The sequence below is a fragment of the Delphinapterus leucas genome, chromosome 9 (assembly GCF_059928025.1).
Source record: "Delphinapterus leucas isolate spDelLeu-1000000601 "Yukka" chromosome 9, BTC_Dleu_Yukka2, whole genome shotgun sequence".
Lineage (NCBI taxonomy): Eukaryota > Metazoa > Chordata > Mammalia > Artiodactyla > Monodontidae > Delphinapterus > Delphinapterus leucas.
Window position 1 is genome coordinate 95,868,176 of NC_143137.1, and position 22,157 is coordinate 95,890,332.

General features: G+C 45.0%; 1 protein-coding gene across 1 annotated transcript in view; it reads left to right on the forward strand.

Moving 5' to 3' along the window:
• Positions 1-22,157, forward strand: part of HECW1 (HECT, C2 and WW domain containing E3 ubiquitin protein ligase 1) — a 434,660-nt gene that overhangs the window by 365,294 nt on the left and 47,209 nt on the right. The window contains exons 18-23 of the mRNA XM_089917097.1: positions 360-456; positions 6,457-6,540; positions 6,942-7,051; positions 11,855-11,975; positions 12,943-13,056; positions 13,882-14,034. Coding sequence (XP_089773223.1) covers positions 360-456; positions 6,457-6,540; positions 6,942-7,051; positions 11,855-11,975; positions 12,943-13,056; positions 13,882-14,034 — 679 coding nt within the window. The remainder of the gene's footprint in view (positions 1-359; positions 457-6,456; positions 6,541-6,941; positions 7,052-11,854; positions 11,976-12,942; positions 13,057-13,881; positions 14,035-22,157) is intronic.

Genomic DNA, 22,157 nt, shown 5'->3' on the forward strand with positions numbered 1-22,157 from the left:
TAATACCTGTGGCAAAATGACAAGAGAAGTCAGAAAGAACAGAGTAGTACTCTCCTCCTGGAAGACCTATTTTATTCTCCGTCTGTTCACAAGGGGATGAGTTAACAACCCAGTTAAGTTCCTAGAATATTAAAGATAATTAACTTAGATCTGGTTCACTTTGGGTTTGATCTTTTAAAATACTCATACCATTATGTCACAGAAAAAACCCTCAAGAGCTTACATTTTTTGATGAGTTTGCTCCCTGCCTTTTCAATTCCTCCATTAAATCCTGGTATCTAGTTGCCATTTTCCAATCATGAGCAAAATTATCTCTGGGCTGAAGACTCAACCACAACTTGTGCTTTTGTCTGTTTCAGCATATAATGACAAGATTGTGGCATTTCTTCGCCAGCCAAACATTTTTGAAATGCTGCAAGAGCGTCAGCCAAGTTTGGCGAGAAACCACACACTCAGGTAGGGGCCTGTCTACCACCCTCTACCTACAGGTCTCTCCTGCTGGTTTTCCAGGTGGGGCAGCCTCTGTGGAGAGAGGGCAGACACTTAAGATGTGTTTTATTCATGCATTTAAATTATAACCTGAATATTTAAAATGAAGGATCCAGGGGTTTCTAATGTTCTCTAAAGTGTTGCAATCAGAGATAGTTATCATGCCAGATTACCTATTATTTTTATGATGCTAAAATGATTTCCATTGATTTGGAGAGAAGCATGGAAAGGGAGCAAAATAGTTTTCATCAAAAAATTATTTATGTAAAGCACCATATAAATTATTTTTGTTTTAAGAATATAATTGTCTGATGGTGCACCAGATATTAGATGACTATATTCAAAACTAAACCAGCGAACAAAAAGTATCACATGTGTTCGAACACCTTAAATCCTAATGTCCGTTACGGTCATTTCTGAATGAGTGTCTCTGAAACTCTGAATCACTTTATTTGGAAGGGAAAGCCACCCAAAGTGATGAAAAAAGAAAATATCCTCTGAACTTAAATCCCACTTTCTCACCAAGATATTCAAGCATATCTCTCCTTCAGTTTACTACCCAGCATTTCAAAAGCTGGAGATGAACAATGGTTAAGTGTGTCCACTCAGAGTTTGAATACTTGCTCCAGCACTTAGGGACCAGTGATGGGGGCATGTCATTTAATCCTCTACCCTCAGCCTCCTCAATCATTGAGACAGGGTCACAATGTGGGCACCATTAAGATGCTTCACTGGGTTTGTGTATAAAGGACCAGGCAAGGCGGGCAGAGATGCAGCCAATGACTGCCCCTAACTCCTCACCTCCCATCCGGTGGTCTTTTCAATCTGGCTGACAACTATAATCCTCTACTTTGACCTCCTCAATGAGTCACCAACACCTAAAAATAACCTCTTTGCTAGTCATGCCAGGATGGATCACTCACTGTTCTTTTCTCCTCCATCACCACCCCCACTGACACTTCTTTTCCCTGTGGTTTTACTCTGCACAAACTAGAACCTCCATCCTCCCAAAGGCCCGTCATCTCAATTCCGCCCTCTTTCTTCAGCTTCACATCTAAACATTTATCTCCTCGCTTGCTTCCAGCCCTTCTTTTCTCTTCTCCCTGCCATGGCCTAGGTTTGGATTCTCATCATCTCTCTCCCGGACTTGGCAGGGATCTCTTAAGAAGATACTCCCTATCGCTCTACTATAAACAGCATTACCTCCTTATAACCCATGTCACCCACAGCCTTGAAAAAAGCTTCCCGTGGAGTATCCTCAGGACTGGCCACCACAGTGGCTCTCAGACTGTCTTTCGGGGGACCTCAGAGCAGCTAAGGACCCTCTCTGGAATTTAGTCCTTGAGGAAGTACACCACACAATAGCAGGAGGAGGGCAGAGATGGGCATGTGATACTAACCTCATTGTGAGTAAGGGGGCCGGCTGGCATCCTGTCCCAGACCCGGCCGCTGGCCCTCACCCCCGCAGGGCCTCTGGTCAGCCCTGCCTTTCTTCTAATCCCTGCTCTGCCCACCCTAGCCAGTCCACTGAGCAGTTTAGGCCAGATTTGTGACTCAGGGACTCCTGCCCACCTCATGAGGTTTTGAGGCCACATGAAAGAGGCCATTTATATAGATCTACTGCAGGTTTTCCTGCCTACCCATTAGTATAAGACCTTAGTTTCATGGAGGGGGAGGGAGGTGGAATCTGAGCCTAGTTTGAGAACTTGTGAAAAATGCACCAACTAATAAAATTGGCTTATTTACATGAGGTTTTTGGGGTGGGGGAGGAATTCTTCGTTCACTTCCTTATGAAACTACGAGCTCCCTCTCCAAAAAGGAACTGGTTTTGATGGAACCTTTCTTACATCAGAGCTCGTGCTAAGGAAAGATGGAAACCCTCTCATAAGAGTGGAATTCATTGCAATTGAAGAACTAGATGAACTATGTTGAGACACTTCTACAGCTTTTCTCTCCAGGATTTCAAAATTCATTGACAAATACTTTCATTACTCAATACCAACAAAATAATGCCCCCAAACAAAAACTTCCCATGGCTCCTGTTAGGTATGTGATAAAGTCAAGATTTCTAAGCACAATTTCCATAGTCTCCTAAGACTGGCTCTAATCTAACTCTCCACCGTCCTGTGCTCGTATTTACTTCCTTCTGGTGTCTTCCACGTCCATCAAACAGCCTGTGCCCTCTCCTACCCACACCCTTCCTGGAATGGCTTCTCTCTTAAAGGCATTTCAACCCATTTTAAAGGCTCAAGTCAAACGCAAAGTCTCGGTGATCTAGGCAGACTTCAGTAGTTCTTTTGCTTTGATTTAATAGCATTTGGTTTTGTACCTCTAAGATATTTTTCCATTATCCCTTGTATTCTACCATGTACTAATGTCTTCCTACGACACTGGAAGTGTCTTAGGGCAGGGTCTATGTCTTCTTGGTCTTTGAACCACTCTTGCCTCAGAGCCTGGTTCCTCTACTTTGAAGATAGGAAACACTGTTTACTTTTTGAGTGAACAAAAGGACTTTAGCTTGACTGATTATCACTTCCACTTGTGCTCAACTCTGCCCAAGTTTTATTACTGTGTCACGGAAGGCAGGGCCATACTCGGTCCATTTGTGGGCTGCCCTCTAGCTCACGGTACATAATAATTTAAGGGAATTTCCAAGGGATTTTCAGAGGTGTTGTACTACCTGAAAACTTTCTGACACATCACTGCTCTTGAACATTTCTACGTTACAGATTCTACCACTAAATAAGGAGTTCACTGCTTACTTTTGGGAGAAATGTGAGCTCCCAAAAGGCCCTAGAGTCCTGTTTAAATCATTTTTAAAGTAATAAAATTAATCCCCTGTGTAGAAGAGTGGAATTTGTTTCTGAAGGGAAGTAAACAATTTTAGCACTGTTGTGTAGTATCACGTTATAACAGAATCTAAGAAACCTCCAGCGGTGGAGGGGGGGGGTTTGCAGTGTGGAATTGTACAATTATGATTTTCCAGATGTGGGTGACTTGGAATTAGGGAATATTGGAACTGGAAAAAAATTGGAAATTAATGTAAAAACTAATAACCTTTTTAAGGTTAAGGACTCCTTTGAGAGCCTGATGAAAGCTCTTATAGACTCTCCTCCATATATGAACATAAATCTTTGCATATAATTTCAAAGAGTTAACGGATCCTAAAGGACCTGTAGACCCCAGGTTGAAAACCCAAAGAGCTCATCGAAAACAGAAAGCCCACAGTGACATCAGAAACTGACTTAAGAGGTCATGGAATCAAAAAGGCAGAACAAGAGCAAGAGTTTGCTCTTCAGGGTGTCAGCCTTTAAGAATCCAAGAAACAGGGCACTGGGCCTATGACTAGGCCTCTGCCTGCGCCTAGATGTGGTGTGAGGGTGGGTCAGCTTGACTTTAAAGGTCCAGTAGTTGAAAGGAAAACCTCCTCTCCCCATGACTCTGCCCAGAGGAAGAACTTACTGCTTCCTCTGTGGTTCCCACATGGGGACCATGACCCCATGGTCACTGCTATTCTCCAGGAGCCATGGATCCACTGTCTTGGGTTTGCAAAGCCAGTCGTTGGGTTAGAGGCTGGAGGATGAGTTCTCAGAAAACTGTTCAGCAGAAGTAGTGGAGCATAAGGAAACCGCATGGGGAGAGGGAAGACGGAGGCATAAAACCCAGGGGTTAATGACATCTGTTAAGTTTCAGGGTCATGTTAGCCGTCCTCATTCGTTCTGTCTTTCCTTCAACTAGTGCTTTTATTGAGCGGCTATTCTGAATCAGGATTGTGCGAGGGCTGTGTACCCAGTATCTAAGCCAAACAGACATCGGTCCTACTCTCATGGGACTTACTATCTATTGGGGAAGACGGATGATAGACAAGTGTGACTTTCTTTAAAGCCAAATATAGAGCTATAGATTGTATTATGGGCCGTGAAGGACATGATCAGAATTCAGTGATAGTGATGGAAGGATGGCAAGGATTTCCTTGTGGATATTGAGTTTTAAGATCTTTGAGGCCACAAATGAAGATGCCAGAATGTCAAGGAGGCAGGTGGCTCTACTGACCTGAGCTCTGAGGGGAGCTTTACACTGGAGTTTTCCTGATGGGATGTGTGTAGGAGAGGCGGTTGGCATTCTCACCCTCAGAGATCTCCCCCAGGTCTCAGTGCCTTTGGTCTGGACCCAGGGACATTTGGAGGCCCCTCAGAACACTAGGTCTGTGTGAGATTTTCACATACATGACAGAGGGTGTAATGTCCTGTGAATAACAACCAAAACTCTCAGAAAACTCTGCTTGGCTTTCTGATATGTGTATGTGGTCTGAGTAGGTAGGGTGATGGTAGAACCACTACAGAGGGTGCCACTTCCCGTGGCTGGGAAGGGTGCTCTCCTACCCTCATGGACTTGACTCTCTTTGGACTTTGTTTCCCCAGGAGCCCAGGGAATAAAGAGTGACCCCCTAGAATGTTCTCTCCCTTTTTCCCCAGGCAGGGAGACCAGGGGCTTGCCCAGATGCGGGTCCCTTGGGGCAGCAGGGTGACCTTCCCCAGGGACATTGCCACTGGGGGAACACATCAATTTGAGAGTCCCTCGTGGGGCTGCAGTTGGTAAACCAGAGGAACAGGGTCCACGAGAATCCTCCAAACAAGAGGGCTGTGAGGTGCTGTCAGGATTGGAGGACAGTGCTCAGGCACACGGAGTCAAGGGCACAGGGACGTGGAGGGAGAAGCAGCTGGTGGAGGAGGCTTGGTGCTTGTACCCTTGGCCGGGCTTCCACCTCCTCCCTGAAAAATGATGTGTGGACAGGTCTGCTCCAGTTTCCAAGTCCCTGGTCAGAGGAGCCACTATGATCACCCACGGGTTTTGGAAATAGCATTTACTGCAGCAGTACTCTACCCATAACTTCAGGTTGGACCACAGTGCATTTCTCTGTTTACTCCCATTTTGTGTATCTTTGTAGAAGCCAAAAAATTTCTCTTGTCTTCTTAAAAATACCCACACCAAAATGTCAAGTTCGTTATATTTTTCCCTGAAAATATGCAAGTTATGATGAAGATTTGGATTCACATTACTATAATCAGAGAGAGAAAAAAGTTGTATCTATAGTATTTTTATTAATAGATTTATTTTTAATCTTTCATTAGAGGAAACTGATTAAACGGTATACTAGACCACTCTTTATTAATTTCTTACAAGTACATGTGACTCTAAAATCATCTCAAAAATTTAAACAAAAAAAGAAAAATGTGAAATATTTTAAAAAAATCAATCCTTAAGTCTTCTCAGATTTCTGCTGCATCTCTTCAAGAAAAGGGAAAAACTTTTAACTTCTTTGACGCATACCTACAAGGGAATGATTCTTGGCCATAGTGTTTGTAATCTTTGAATATCTGAATGTCAGAGAAGCACATTACAAAGTTCATTTGATCAAAAGAAATGCTATTTATCCATAGACTTACTAGAATCATTTTGCCAGGTTGGAGTTGGAGGTTGTGAAAAAGTCAGAATGCATGAGTTGTAATTAAACAGAGAGAAATTGATGCCTATACTCAGATTGACCTGGAAGACTCTCTTGTATTCTGGGGCCAGACCCTCTCTGGACTGAGTGTGGAGTTAATTCATTTTCCATCAGGCATAAGGTTTCTCAGGAGACTCCTCGTCACTCTTTCTTCCCATGGCTTCCAAGATGCCGTGAACCCACAACAGTCCACCCCAGCTCCACTCCCAACTGTGTGGCTCTCTGAGGACCTACCTGTGTTGTGCTCCTTGGCTTCTGTCCCCGTGTGAGTCTGAGGAAAGGTGATCCCTTGGAGAGCATCATGGGAACCTGCAATATGAACTTAAATACCTCGAAATACTCTGGACATTAGAACATCACTGTTCAGACCTATTGGAAGAGAAAGGGGGATCAGAATGGGGTTCATTCCTTAACTTATGCATCGGTGTGTAATTCTTATTTTCCTTCCCACATTATTCTAGGGAGAAAATCCACTACATTCGGACCGAGGGTAATCATGGGCTTGAAAAGTTGTCCTGTGATGCAGATCTGGTCATTTTGCTGAGGTAAGGGGCTGAGCCTGAAACAGTTCTGGAAAAGCAACTGGAAAAACTGCTCTGGGCAGTTCTCCAGGACAGCCCAGACTGAAACACTCGTTGCTTGTTCTAGAATATTCTAGTGGCTGCAACTGAAGTAGGGCTCCCACCCTTATACCTGCTATTCACCTCTTTCTCTACATGTAAGACTGGGGTATCAAGAGCTACATATGGTACTTGATGGAGACCTTGTTGTAGGATTAATTAGGGTTTAAAATGACAGGAAGAGTTTGCATGCCGGGATGTGCCCATCTAAGTGAATCTGAGTGCTTTCGTTGTCTCGTGAGAATTGTAACCACTCTTACCCCAATTTGTGAACATTCTCTCGTGGACAGAGAACTAACTTTTTAATTTTTTTTTTTACTTTGCAGTCTCTTTGAAGAAGAGATTATGTCCTATGTCCCCCTGCAGGCTGCCTTCCACCCTGGGTACAGCTTCTCTCCCCGCTGTTCACCCTGCTCGTCACCTCAGAACTCCCCAGGTAACGTGAGGGTCTGGCATTCTGTCTCCTGCAGGTGGCCACCTGTGTTTCCACCTGATGAAGGTGCCCTCTCTCCCTTAGTCCCCTCTCAATTTTCTGATCATCTGTGCACTAAGTTGGGTGTTGACACAGTGCCACCTGTTTTGGTAATGACCCCAAGCTATTATGTGTTTTGCATTTTTTAATGATTTGGAAACATTTTTCACTAAACCAATATTTCATGACATGAAAATTATATGAAATTCATGTTTTGGTGTCTATCAATAAAATTTTATTGGAACCCAGCCGCACCCATTTATCTATATATTTTGTGTCAACTTTCATGCTACAACAGCAGAGCGACAGAGACCATATGGCCCCCGAAACCTAAAATATTTACTATCTGGCCCTTTACAGAAAAAGTCTGCGGACCCCTGCTCTAAATTGCTGTTCTGTTCTAAAACACACTCTCTGAGCATTTCAAAGGGAAGAGCCCTTTCTGGAACATTCTGCCTCATGAATCAGAATGTTATTAGATACCAATTTGAGTAACTTTCTGTTAAGCTGTAAAGGAGTCACTAGGTTACATGCTTACTAGGGACCACCATTATGCCCCCGTGAAGGTGCCAAAGAAGTTTGTAACATGATGTGAAATTGTTTCCCTAGAGTTTTCTTTGTGTATTAGAATGAATTTAGAATTAGAACTCATGATATTTTTTGTGGGTAGTTTCCATTCCAAATGAGGAAATATATATTGAACCGCTTAGCGGAAAAAGAAGCTAGTATTTCCTGGGTTCATCAAGATAATTAGCTTTAGTCAAATCCGTACTCCCACATGGGATCCAGATATTGAAGAGTTTTCCCCATTGTCTTGGTTTACAAGAGCACATTGTCATGGGTGTTTGTGGCAAACCCAAATCTATTTTTATAACTTTAAAATTTAGTAAAGGAAGTTAGTTGAAAAATCTAGTAACCTCTTATCTTATGACCTCCAGAGTTAGAGTTCAAACTTGGCTTTTGAAGCCAGGGGGAAATGGAGAAGAAAAACAGAATTTAGCAATACGCTCTGTCCCCCAGAAGGGAGGTCTCATTCAGCTAGTGTCACTCAATACTGCCATAGGTCTCTAAAACTAGACTATCTTTTCACTTGTTCAGAATGACCCCCGTCACGTCATTCAGGACTATCTCTTAAAGGTAGTTTCGCTAATTCCTAAAATCTGTTTTTAAGTCAGTATCTCCTTGTTAGGCCTTCCTGCAAACAAGTGTTATCAGTAGCATTGCTGAGGACGTGTCCCACGTGTGCTGCGTCTGACATACAGCATAGCTGAGACGACACGGCTTGGGAAAAGGAGGACCCGGAGCTTTGTCAGAGCCAGCGTCAGGACAATCAGTTGTCTCCAGTGTGCACAGGATGACTTCCTTCTGGGGGGCAGAGCCTTCCATCTGGGGGACCTGTCGGTCTGCATGATGATCTGCCATCTTGTTGTAGAGATGGTCCCAGCCTGATAATGTGTCTACATCTTGGTCCAAACCTTTGGCAGTAGAGTGTCTACGTACCTTTGGTATGTAGAGTATCATTACACGGGGGAGATATCATACTGCAAATAGAATAAGGGAGTATAAAGAGTTACTTGCTAACTGCGGATTATTTGGATAAGCTTTATAAAAGGAATCGACCTTCCTGATGCAGACGTTACTGACACCATGGAACGCCAAGAAGAATCCAATTCATGTTGTCAAAGTGCTTAATTCTTTACTCTCCTAGCTTTGACCTTGGGGTCCTAGACTATGTAAGCCAGGCATTTTGAAGTTAAACTTTACAATTTCCATTTTTCCAGACCTTTATGACATTTACCTGGGGCACCATAGTGAATCATACATGCCAAAGCACTTTGTAAAGCTTAAATTATTAGAAAAATGCATTGTAGGGACCATGGGCCATAGTGGTAGTACCAGCAGTAATGGAAGTTGTATTATAAAATATACTGTAATCTGATGGCAGAAAATTATACTTGCACCTACAGACTTGTATTCTAGTTCTACCTATGTCCTGAAACGTGGTATTTCAGCAGAGACTCTTTCCTTTTCAAGTGGTGGCTGTTGGTTCCCCCCCACACCTCAGATGCTGCAGGACTCGCTGGTGAGACTGGTGCCGCTGGTGCCCCGTGTGCCTCCTCGCTAACACAGATCAGCCGTATCTCTGCCCCTAGTTGCTGTCATCCACCGACCTTCTTCTCATTCTTAAAGACTGTGGCACCCGTCTCACAGTCTCCCTCTCCTCCCCAAGTCCTTCCACCATCCTGGATGACATCAGCATCCACAGGGCACCCGTGCAGTTCCTTGGCCTCCCAGTTTCTGGGCTTCCTTGTCTGCCCTGCCCCCCTCCTCCTCAACCACTGGTCCCACAATCCCCTTCCTGTCTTGTTGTCATCTCGGACGTCACTGACTCAAGCATCCTACTCCCATCCGACGTGCTTATTCAGCTGCTCTCCCCGATACCACCCTGTGCCCTCATCAGGACCTCCAGTTCACGGGCGCCTCTCCTTTCTAACTGCCTCTCCCTCATCCAGCGTAGGACCCCTGGCTCATCGTTTCTTGCCAATGCCCTGAGCTCCCCGATCCTCTCCATTTCATTTACAGAGTTCCACCCGTAGGTCACCTTAATATCTGCTTCCCCTACACCTGTACTCAGGCGTTCTTGGGCAAATCCACCTGACAAGGCAGATTATCAATTATAAATTAGTCATCTCTCCACCTCACATGGACCATAAACACCCAGAAGAAAATTCAACCACATTTCACTGGTAAACGTATGCTCTTCTCTACTGCTATTTCAGACGTTGCCGCTCCTCTCAAACTTCCAACCCCTGGGTCTCTCCTGGCAAATGATGTGCCTTCTTCCTTCACTGAGAAAATTGAAGCCCTTAGACAGAAACTGTCTCAAATGCCTGCTGCCTATCTTACAAGCCTACCAATGCTGCCACCTCCCTCTCCCCCTTCACACCTGTGCATTAGAGGGGGCGTCTTCAATAAGGTCGCGGCGAGCTCTGGGCACCCAGTCCTATGGGTAATTCTCAGCCCTCCTCCTGACCTTTCAGCCACATTTAACACTACTGATGGCTCCTCCCCTTAAGTCACCTCTTCAGTTGGCTTCTGGGACACAAGCTGTGGGCATTTCATCTACGTCTTTGGCCACCTTTGCGGACTCATCCTTCCCTTCCAACCATCCTCAAGACTCTGTGCCAGGTTTTTTTCTCCTCTCTCTCAAGCTATGTCTTTTTCCAATCAAGCATTCAAACGTACTGCCATCAAAGACCAAGCCCGTGACCTCACCCATCTGTGCTTCTTCCATTTGTCCCCATCTCAGTGAATGTCACCACAGGCCATTCCATTATGATGTCTGAAACCCACCTGGGCCTCACTACCAATATCCAGTTCATTGCCTCCTAAACACATCTCCAATCTATCTTCTTCTTCTTTTTTTTTTTTTTCGATGTAGTCCCATTTCTCATCTCCACTGACACCACCCTAGTGCAATGCAGGCTGTCTAAATCCACTCTGGGCCTCTCCGGTGTTTTCTCTCTACTGCAGAAAGACTAAGGTTTTCATAACTCAAGACACATCACGTTGGTCCCCACACAACGGCTTTCCTGTTGTGCTTAACATTAAACAAACTTGCTTAATACGGTGTACCTCATCCTGTCTGATCTGTCTCCCGCCCACCTCTCAAGCCTTGTTTTGCATCACTGTGGTCCTCACACCCTATGCTCCAGATAGACTGGAGCACCATTTTCCATCCTGCCACGGTACCTTTGCATGTGCTGGTCCTCTACCTAGATTGCTCTTCTCCCGGCTCATCTCTTCTCTTAAGTTAAGTGGAAGCCCTTCCTAACTCACTCAATCTAATTCATGTCTACTTATTCTTCAGCTATTCCCCAGGGAAGCCTTCCTGAACTTGGCCAGAGTATTCTGTGATCTCAAAGAACTAAGTTCCTTTCCTTCATGGGTAGGAATCATCTCAACTTATAATAATATTCTCATTTCTGGGAGTTTGGTTGTATCAGTTTTATCTAGATTATAAATTCAGTACCTGGAATATAAACTAATAAATAGTTATTGAAGGGGCAAACCATGATCATAGCCATCTGCGAAACTTAGAGAAGAATGTTATTTTTTCCATTCCTTTTTTCATTAAAAGGTACATAAAGATAATAAAGCATCTACAAAGCACTCTAGGTGATACAAAAACTCTCTTCTGTAAAGAGTAGGGAATTATTATTCATAATATTATTATTATTAATTTTGCTTTTCTAGTGCAAGGTAATCTGATATAAACTCCTGCATGCTCTGGGCCCTAATGGACATGTATATTTATTTTAGCGTCAATATAGTTAGAGAAGTACAAAGTACACATATATTACAATCCTAGTTGCTTCATTATAGTTACAACCACTTCTTATAATATAGTAACTTACAAGAGTCTAGTTTGATTTATGTTGTTTTAGAATATTCTAAAGAATATTCAAGCATAACTAAGCCAAGAAATATGCTCATCGAGGTATTCTGAAGAGAAACGCAACTTGAAATGGAGTGGAAGACATAAATATCTATTGTCATCAGAATTCAGTTTTCTCTTTATTATATTATACCTGTTTATTATAAAAGTAACTGAGCGAGTGACAGAAATGAAGGGAAATGTCTTGGAGAAGCAAAACACGAAGATGCAGGAATGTGCCTCTGGTTGGCCCTTTCTCCTCCGTTGCCCTGCATATTTGTTCTTCAGTAAAAGATGATGACCTTCAGCCTGTGTGCTTCTCTCTGCAGGTTTACAGAGAGCCAGTGCAAGAGCCCCTTCACCCTACAGGAGAGACTTTGAGGCCAAGCTCCGCAATTTCTACCGAAAACTGGAAGCCAAAGGATTTGGTCAGGGTCCAGGGAAAATTAAGTGAGTGCTCCAGTGCTTGGCACTGAACTCAGATGGTAGATGCTTCTATCCTTTTCTCCCCTATAACTTGGTAATATGTGTTTGGAGATTGGATGCCATGGTGTAGTATCAGTCATGTTCATAGAAGGGAGGAAAGAAAAAGTTAGGAAGTTGGAAAGAAAGAAGAAAGGAAGTTAAGAAATTGGAAGGGAGGCAGGAAGAGAAGAGAAGGGAAGGAGAGGGAGAAAGAAAAGTAGATTTCAAACAAAACCATGTATAAAATCAATGGTAGACCTTTACAGAAAATAAGGTATATTGAACTAAATTAAAAATTCGTATGTTTCCCTTTACATATTCTTGGGACAAATTTACCTACTCGTTAGTCAAATAGCTTTGATCTTCGGATCTAAGTAAAGAGTTGTGATCTTTTCCACTTTGGGTTTATTATTTTCATCTTGAAAAGCCAAACCCAAACTCAGGAATCCAACTTAAGAGATTCTTTTTGGAATTGATCAAAAAGAATCCTAGGGCTTCCCTGGTGGCACAGTGGTTGCGAGTCCACCTGCCGATGCAGGGGACACAGGTTTGTGCCCCAGTCCGGGGAGATCCCACATGCCGCAGAGTGGCTAGGCCTGTGAGCCACGACCGCTGAGCCAGCGCGTCCGGAGCCTGTGCTCCGTGACGGGAGAGGCCACAACAGTGAGAGGCCCACATACCGCAAAAAAATTAAAAATAAAAAAGAATCCTAAAGGTAGTCCAACATGATGGAATGTGTCCCATTATGAAAGTGCACGTTGTCCTTGTGTTTTCATGGTTTTGAAAAGAGTGTCAACATAAGGCCATAGCTGAACTGACGGAATCTATACCTTGTTGGAGAGGCTGGGCAATGAGACCATCAGCCTGGGTCCCCACAGCTCGCCTAGAACACTCCCTAACATCAGAGCCCGAGCACCCGCTCACCACCCACATGACTTCTTTTCCTTTCCAGGCTCATCATTCGGCGAGACCACCTGTTGGAGGGAACCTTCAATCAGGTTATGGCCTATTCCCGGAAGGAGCTCCAGCGAAACAAGCTCTACATCACCTTTGTTGGAGAGGAGGGGTGAGGCACCAGCACTTTTATGGAGACACCTTAGTGTGGGTAGACCAGAGACCCCAGATCCTGGGTGATTCTTCTCAAGAAGGAGCAGGATGTCTCTAAGCCTTTGCCTCAAGGTGATTCTGATCATGTCCTCCCAGGAGGCCTTTCTCTCCAGGTGTTGCCAATCTTTAGGTTTCATGTTCTCTAAAAGCCTAAGATGATTGGCATGTTCTAGAGTCTGAGGTCACATGGTCAAAGTATAAGCCAAAAATACAGACCTAAACTACTGCATCTTTACTTTCTCATGTGGGTACCCTTCTGAGTTTCTGATCAAAGAACTCTTCCCCCAAGAGCGCACGTACATAACTACATACCGAATTTTTCATATAATTTCAGTGATTTCTTGGCGCGCCATCTCAACCGTGGAGGGCAAGCCCACCCAGGAGGGCATAGCGGAATGAATTTGAAAGTGTTTTCAATTTATACACATGCACACATGCACCATCACAGGAAATTCTTTTGTACCTCCCACAATGAAGTCCCGGTTTTGAATGGGCCAGTTGTGTGTTTTATCCAAAAGGTATGATATGATCGAGGACAAAGGTTAAGGAACACTGCCATAGCATTGGTGCATGGCCATCTAGTAAGGACATCATCCCCAAACCAATCACTGCATTCTCATTTTCTACAGCAAATTATACGTCCCTTGGGATCCACTGTAAAGAGCAGAGGCTGCTCTCTGCTTTCCTAGCACTGACTCTGAAAGGGCAAGCCAGCCCCTGCGTAGGGACAGGTCCCCCGCCTCTCGCACGTAATGAGCTTCCCGGGCTTCTGCTTCCTTTGCAGCCTGGACTACAGTGGTCCTTCGCGAGAGTTCTTCTTCCTTTTGTCTCAGGAGCTCTTCAACCCTTACTACGGACTCTTCGAGTACTCCGCCAATGACACCTACACCGTGCAGATCAGCCCCATGTCTGCGTTTGTAGAAAACCATCTTGAATGGTAAGAGCTGGAATTTTTACTTTCTCGTGTTGGAAAGTTCTGGTCTTTCTTAGTCAGAAGACAGTGGTGTTTCTTAAGGGCCACTGTGTTTGGAACAGCGGCCCGATATCATGAGGGCTGATGGGAGTGAATAACAAGGCACTAGAGCGAAGGTTCTCTGCCAGTCTTCACTCAGAATACAAAATAAATTACTAAAGACATGCAAATTTCCTATCAACCGCAAATTGATATAAGATACTGTCATTGCCTTCTGAGGAGATGCGAAGGTAAGTAGACATAGGTTCTGAATGTTGATAATTCTACTAAAATCCTAAGGGTCCCCTGCAGAAGCTTCTTGAAGGTATTTGTAGGAAATTCTCTGATTTGGACCAATGGCTTTCACACTGTGGCCATCAGCTTCTGTATCTTGCTGTAAAATAAGTCTGTTGGGTCGGATGATCTCTCAGCATCCTTCTGACTTGAAAATCCAATATCTCTTTGGTCCTCTCTTCTTGAGACATCAGTTACCACTTACTGAAATGAGTAAGAAGATCAGTATCAGTCAATTCTGTGTAGTTCTGTGGGTGAGATACCTCAGATATGGGTGTTAGAAGTCTCCAGAATGCTGCATGGGACATCTGGGATGCCTGCACTTTCCTACTGTGTCACCACCACACCTGACTCGAAAAGTACCCCTGACTTCACTGCAGGGGCTTCTGCCATGAGGAGGGAAACAAGTCTCGGAAGCTGCTAATGTGGGTTCTTGCTTATTGATGATGTGTCATGGGGCTGCTGGTGAAGGGTGCTTCTTGGGTAACACCTGGGCCTGCTGGGCGTATGGCCCAAACCCCCACATTTTGGTTTTATGGCAACAGAACAACCCACCTCTGCTACGGCTGCCAGCTACAGCCCATGACCTCTCTCTCCAAACACTCTCAGCTTTGAAGTTCTTTTTTTGTTTTTTTTCATTTTTTAGAATTTATTTTATCGAAGTATAGTTGATTTACAACATTGTGTTAATTTTCTGCTTTACAGCAAAGTGATTCAGATCTATATTTTTTTCTTTTTCATATTCTTTTCCATTATGGTTTATCATGGGATATTGAATATAGTTCCCTGTGGAATACAGTAAAACCTTGTTGTTTGCCTTTTATCTGTTCTATATATAATAGTTTGCATCTGCTAATCTCAAATTCCCAATCCATCCCACCCCCTCCAACTCTCCCCCTTGGCAACCACAAATCTGTTCTGTATGTCTGTGAGTCTGTTTCTGTTTCGTAGATATGTTCATTTGTGTCATATTTTAGATTCCACATATAAGTGATATCATATGATATTTGTCTCTTTCTGACTTACTTCATTTAGTATGATAATCTCTAGGTCCATCCATGTTGCTGCAAATGGCATTATTTCATTCTTTTTTATGGCTGGGTAGTATTCCATTGTATGTATATATATATATATATGTGTGTGTGTGTATACCACATATTCTTTTTCCATTCATCTGTTGATGGACATTTAGGTTGTTTCCATGTCTTGGTTATTGTAGATAGTGTGCTATGAACATAAGGGTGCATGTATCTTTTTGAATTATAGTTTTGTCCAGGTATATGCCCAGCAGTGGGATTGCTGGATCATACGGTAGTTCTATTTTTAGTCTTCTGAGCAACCTCCATACTGTTCTCTATAGTGGCTGCACCAACTTACATTCCCACCAACAGTGTAGGAGGGTTCCCTTTTCTCCACACCCCATCCAGCATTTGTTATTTGTAGATTTTTTAATGATGGCCATTCTGACCATCGTGAGGTGGTACTTCATTGTAGTTTTGGTTTGCATTTCTCTAGTAATTAGTGATATTGAGGATCTTTTCATATGCCTACTGGCCATCTGGATGTCTTCTTTGGAGAAATGTCTCTTTAGGTCTTCTGCCCATTTTTTTATTGGGTTGTTTGCTTTTTTGTTATTGAGTTGTATGAGCTGTTTGTATATTTTGGAAATTAAGCCTTTATTGGTCACATCATTTGCAAATATTTTCTCCCGGTCCGTAGATTGTCTTTTCATTTTGTTTATGGTTTCCTTTGCTGTGCAAAAGCTTGTGGGTTTGATTAGGTGTCATTTGTTTATTTTTGCTTTTATTTCTATTGCCTTGGGAGACTAGCCTAAGAAAACGTTGGTACGATTTATGTCAGAGAATGTTTGCCTATGGTCTCTTCTAAGAACTTATGGTGTCATGTCTTGTATCTAAGTCTTTAAGCCATTTTGAGTTTATTTTTGTGTATGGTGCGAGGGTGTGTTCTGACTTCACTGATCTGCATGCGTCAGCTCTGAAGTTCTTGAGCTGAAGCAGGCGTGTCTGCATCAAGCGTTACAGTGGACCTCTTGACTCTCCACAGGTGAAGAAGCAAATGTGGCCCTTTGTGGTTCCTTTTCCTGTAACTTATCAAATAAGGGGATGATGAAACCTGGGAGGCGGAAACACGTAGATGGAGCAGGCAGAGCAGGAAGTGGCCACTGAGGGGACATAGGAATGAGAATTGAAGGCCACATCTAACTTAGTCACCTTCAGGCAGGGTTCACTCCAGCAGTGGAGAGTGCCATACCCCATGCCACAAGAATATATATGTACGCAGATTATACTTCATATAATCCCTTAATTCTCTTAGTCTGTGAGCATGAAATTTAAGATGGTGTCTTGAAGGTCATGAATTAGAGTCAGGAAATATTTTCATCAAATATCGTAGCATATAGGAAGGACTATGCCGGGTGTTGTGGGAGACCTTCATTAATTAAGCAATTGTAAATCAAGCATGTGCTATGTGCTAGGAGGATACAAAGACGAAGTGAATGAGATCTCCTCCCTCAAGGGGGGAGCATGTGAGTAAATCAATAATTCCACTAAGATATCTTAAATACCAGGTTATGCATACATAATACACGTTTGTGTGTGTGTGTGTGTGTGTGAGAGAGAGAGAGAGAGAGAGAGCACCCCCGAGTGCATATATAAGCCTGGGAATTGTATTAAGTCACAAGGGAAAATGACTCACTCAGCCCAAGGCAAGGGATGGGGGAGTGGGGAGTGAAACCAGGGGATCTCATAAAAAGAGGGGATAAATGTGCCATCTTTTTTTTTTTTTTTCTAGAGAGAGTGGGTATACGAGCCAAGCCTTAAGGGGCAGTTGAGTAGGAGACTAGGCAGAGAAGGGGAGAAAAGACGTTCTGAGGATCCAGAATTGGAAGCAACACTCGTAAGGCGTGGGAGGGAATAGAGCCTTTGGCAAGCAGTGTAGATGGATCAGAGCCAAGAATGGCCTTTGGGGTTGTGGTGGGAATGAGGCTGGAGACAAAGAGAGTGGCAGATGGTCTCATCCCATAGGGAGAATGCTATCATTGGATTTGTGTTTTCAAAAAGTAAATCTTGCTGTAATGTGGGGAAAATGTTGAGGAGGGAAGGCTGGAAAGAGCTGCGACCAGCTCCGAAGCTGTTGATACATCCTGGGGAGAAACAGACGGTCAGAACTGAGGCAGAAGCAGGGTCTCAGAGAGGAGGGGACTGACTTTGGGAACTTCTCGGAGGGAGAAGAGACTGAACTAGTTGGTTCACTGGTTTAATGTTGAGGTGAGGGGGAGAGAGAAATATCGAATAAGTTCAAAGTTTCTGGTTGCACCATGCGGTGGATCGGGATCATGCACTGTGATGGGAGTTATGTGAAATAGATGCTACTTAGGGGAAGGATGAGGAATTCACCCTTTGACACGTAGAATTTGCAGTTTCCCTTATAAATACACACGGATATATTAGTATGTAACTGGAATATGGCCCTGGGCAGCAGGAGGGGAGCTGGGCTGGAAACTGAGTTTGAGAGATACCCACACAGCAAGAGTGGCTCAGCCATGGGAGGAGATGGGAGCTCGCAGAGAGGTGGCCCGTGCTGATGTGTCAGGGACGGGTGGAGCCAAAGGTCCCTGGGGGGAGCTAAGAAGGAGTGGCCAGGGACTCCCCTGGTGGCACAGTGGTTAAGACTCCACGCTCCTAATGCAGGGGACCCGGGTTCGATCCCTGGTCAGGAAACTAGATCCCACATGCATGCCGCAACTAAGAGTTCGCATGCCACAACTAAGGAACCAGTGAGCCACAACTAAGGAGCCCGTGAGCTACAACTAAGACACGATGCAACCAAATAAATATTTGTTTAAAAAAAGAAGGAGTGGCCAGAGCACTCAGCCTGGGAGGAATGGGAGAGAGAAGGAGGTGCTCGGAGGAGGACCTGCTGATGGGGAAGAAGGCAGTCTGAGAAGGTGGCAGCCAGAGGAGGTGTGCAGGCAATAGAAAGGGGTCCCCAGGGGTTCAGAGCCCAGGATTGGGAGGACGGAGCTTAGGACACCAGGGTAGGGAGAGCGTTCCGATGACCAAGGGAGCTGCATTTGGATGGCGGCAGAGGTTCATGGGGGTGAGCGCCCTGGCGGCATGAAGGGAACCCGGTGTTCTGGAGGAAACCGTGGGATCCAGCATGTCTCAGCACAGACGCAGGGGAAGGCCACAGGCAAAGGTCTGATGAAAAGCACAGGAGAAACGCTGGACTCCTGGCCTGCTCAGTCACTTTCCACCAGGGAAGGCACCTCGCCAACTGCCCAGCCCCTGCTTTCTTTCGTCCTGACTCTGCTGTCTCTGACCATCGCTGGCTGGAGCAGGCCATGTCAATATGTCTGTTACACTTCAGCGCTTGGAGGAAGGACACCACAGGGATGTTTTAAGAATTAGCAAAGTTCTCTGGATGGATCCTTTATAAAGGTCAGAGGCCCGTAGTGCCTGCCCCAGAAGTGCTAGTTACCCTCTGTCTTTGCAAAGGAAAGGACGTGAGGACTTTCACCCGCTGAGGTTCCCACTCCTGTTGAGAATATTTGCTGTGTAGCCCGGAAGCAAAATGGCAGGTACCTTACTGAGCAACTAGCAGTCTAAACGGAGCTCACGCAGGTGAGAGCTCCCTTTTAGCTCAACATTGGACGATGAACTGTCATGAAGTGAGCCGGGGCCTCCCCTCTGATCCGAGGCTCTGACTCTGAACCTCAGTCCCCCAAGCGCTGGGCTGGCAGAAAAGCCAGGATGCAGAGCCAGCACTGGTCCCAGATGGTACCATGACCCTCACGTGGGGTCAGACTCTTGTCTCATCAGTGCTTCAGAGGTCCTGGGGGAAGGAAGAGGGTTTCCTTTGGGCGTCACTGCCGCACAGAGAGAACTTGAGCCACTGGGTACGAGCCTGCTGTAGCTTTGAATGGGAGGCCCTGCTTGGCTGTGGGTGTCTCAACCCGATGGTAACGCTGCAGTTATTCCTTCTGTGTATTTTCCTACAAGCCATCCTGCACCTTGGGGCGAATGGTTTTAATAAGAAAACTGAGCGCCCCTGAGTGCTGGGCATTTTGGCAAAGGGCACGCAGGAGGGCTCAACACCTGAATGAAGTCGCTCCGGGCCTTACGCAAAGTGTGGGCAGCAAGTGGGTGGTGAGGCCCCCTGCCTTAGGCTTTGTCACTGTGGTTCCTGCAGCCAGGGGTCGATGCCACTGGGAAACCTGACTCCCGAGTTCTCAGTTCTGTTGCCCAACCGGGTGCCACTCCCCACCGGCAGGGTGGGCAAGGCTGTGGCTGATCTCAGATGTAGGCGCCTGGCCCGCCTTCCTTCTTCACTCCCCGCTGGGACCCTTTATCCTGTGATCCACGTGGGCTGTGAGGAAGATGACACTTCCTATGACCAACACATCACTCATAAGCAAACGGAGACCAGAAGATTACAGGGCTCATCACAGTCACAGCCTTGACATTGTAAAGCTACAAGTTGTCCCTAATGCAGGACAGGCCAGGGCAGGAGTCCGCCTGGAAGGGGAGTGGCTTCTGCCCCCTGCCCTCCTCTCCCCTCTGCAGAGAGGCCCTGCAGACCAGAAATAAACAGGGAGAAAACTGATCCGCTTTACAGGATTAAACATCACCCAGGATGGAAACATTGCTCACGTATGGCTGGGAGAGGTCATTTTGTAAATTATTATTCTGGTTCTTTATCTGTTCACTGGCCCTTCTTTTGTGTCCCACACTCTGTTTTGTCTGTTGTGTTCCCTTTAAAGAGTAAGCTCCATGAAAGCAGAGGTGGGTCTGTCTTATTTTACTCTGGCACAGGCCTGGCACTTTGAGGTGTTCAAAATAACGTTTCATTGACGATTGGGTGCATAAGTGAGAATGGTTCCACAAGCCACACCAGCCACTTCCTTGTACCAGGGCCGTTAAGACAGAGGGTTCGTATCTTCCATGTGCAATTAATTGCTCAAAGGTCGCACTTTTATTTGTCATCTCTGGTTTTAAAGCCCTTACAGTGTCGGCAATAAACACGCATGTCCCCTGGGAGCTTTGTACTGAGCTCTGCACGAGCTCCACACTCAGCTTGTTACTGACAAAGTGCCCGCCCCCTCTCACACTGCCACCTCCAGGTCAGGCACTACCCCAGAGATGGGCAGAGAGGCCTCTGGCACCAGATCCTTCTCCTGCTAGCTCCTCCTTGACTGTAGCTACTTGAAATTCTCTGCTTCCTGCTCCCTGTGTGTGGGTTTTACATACCCTGGGATACAGCCCCAAAATCAAAAGCCTGCATATGGGGCATAGCGATTCAACCTCCTTCCCTTTATTCCTAGTCAAGCGTCGAGAGATACTAATATGAATAAATATGGTGACATTTCTATATACACGCATTAAGTAAACTGGAAAAAAAAAATCTGGTTTTTTGAACTTCAGCCTAAAAGGAATTCCTGTAATTGCTGTTTCATTACTTATTTGTATTACCCAATTAAGTTGTATGGACCCTGCTGGGACCCTAGCCCCACCAGGCTCTCTGCAGCAACAGGGGAGGGTTCTTTTTCCCTTTGGTTGGAGCAACCAAATAATGAAACCAAAGCTGAGAACGACACAGCACAAGCTTTATTCAGTAAGCAAAGAATGGAGAAGCAGGAACTAAGTTCACAGATCAACTTCTCACCCACCAGGAAAGAGATTTAATTTTTAGGAGTGAAGACAAGGGGAGCAGGAATGAGGCTAATAATGATGGAGAGGCCTATGCATTAGTCTACTGGGGAAGGGGCAGGGCCTTTTCAAGGGAGTGGGATGCCACGCCCTTATCCTTTTTTGGTCCTTCATGTCTGGTCAGGGCCAGGGTAGTTGTGTCATTTAGTATGCTAATGTAGTAAAATCAGTGTCTAAGGAGACTCAGGGTCTGTTGGAGGTCAGATTTGTTGCCATCTTGGTCCCAGCTGGTTCCATCTGGGTTTTTTTAATTTGTTTGTAGCTTCCTTTCTTTTTTTTTTTTTTTTTTTTTTGCGGTACGCAGGCCTCTCACTGTTGTGGCCTCTCCCGTTGCGGAGCACAGGCTCCGGACGTGCAGGCTCAGCAGCCATGGCTCACAGGCCCAGCCGCTCTACGGCATGTGGGATCTTCCCGGACCAGGGCACGAACCCGCGTCCCCTGCATCGGCAGGCGGACTCTCAACCACTGAGCCACCAGGGAAGCCCAACCGAGAAATCTTAAAGCAATATTCCAAATTCCATATCTTCATTCTTTGATTATGATTGTCATTTGCATATTAGTGAGGTGCTCATATGATGATCTTTTTATTCTTTTAATCACCATTTCATGTTGATTTTATGTCCCTGGAGATACAGAAGTTAATATAAAACTAAACAATGAAACACCCATTGAAAACTTATTAAACATGCCAAGCACTGTTCTAGACACTTTCATGTAACAGCACTATAGCCCAGATACTACTTAGTATACTGCTTTTACAGATGAAGAAAATAAGGTGCAGATATAACCAAAATCACAGAGATAGTCACAGACCAAGCTGGGATTGGAACCCAGAAAACCTGGCTCCAGTGTCAGGCTCTAGCCCCCCACTAAGGCAAAGTCAGATATTTAACTGGGCAAATTACAATACAATGTGATAAATGCTATGCGTGCCTCTATTATAGAACTTATCACATTGCATGGTAATAAGTATTAGGTACAAGGAGCTTTAAAAATGAGTGAGAATTGTTAGTTGGCTGGCAGAGATGGGGAGAGGAAACTTCCAGGGAGAGGGCCCGACATTCACAGCAGTATGGCAGGTGAGCA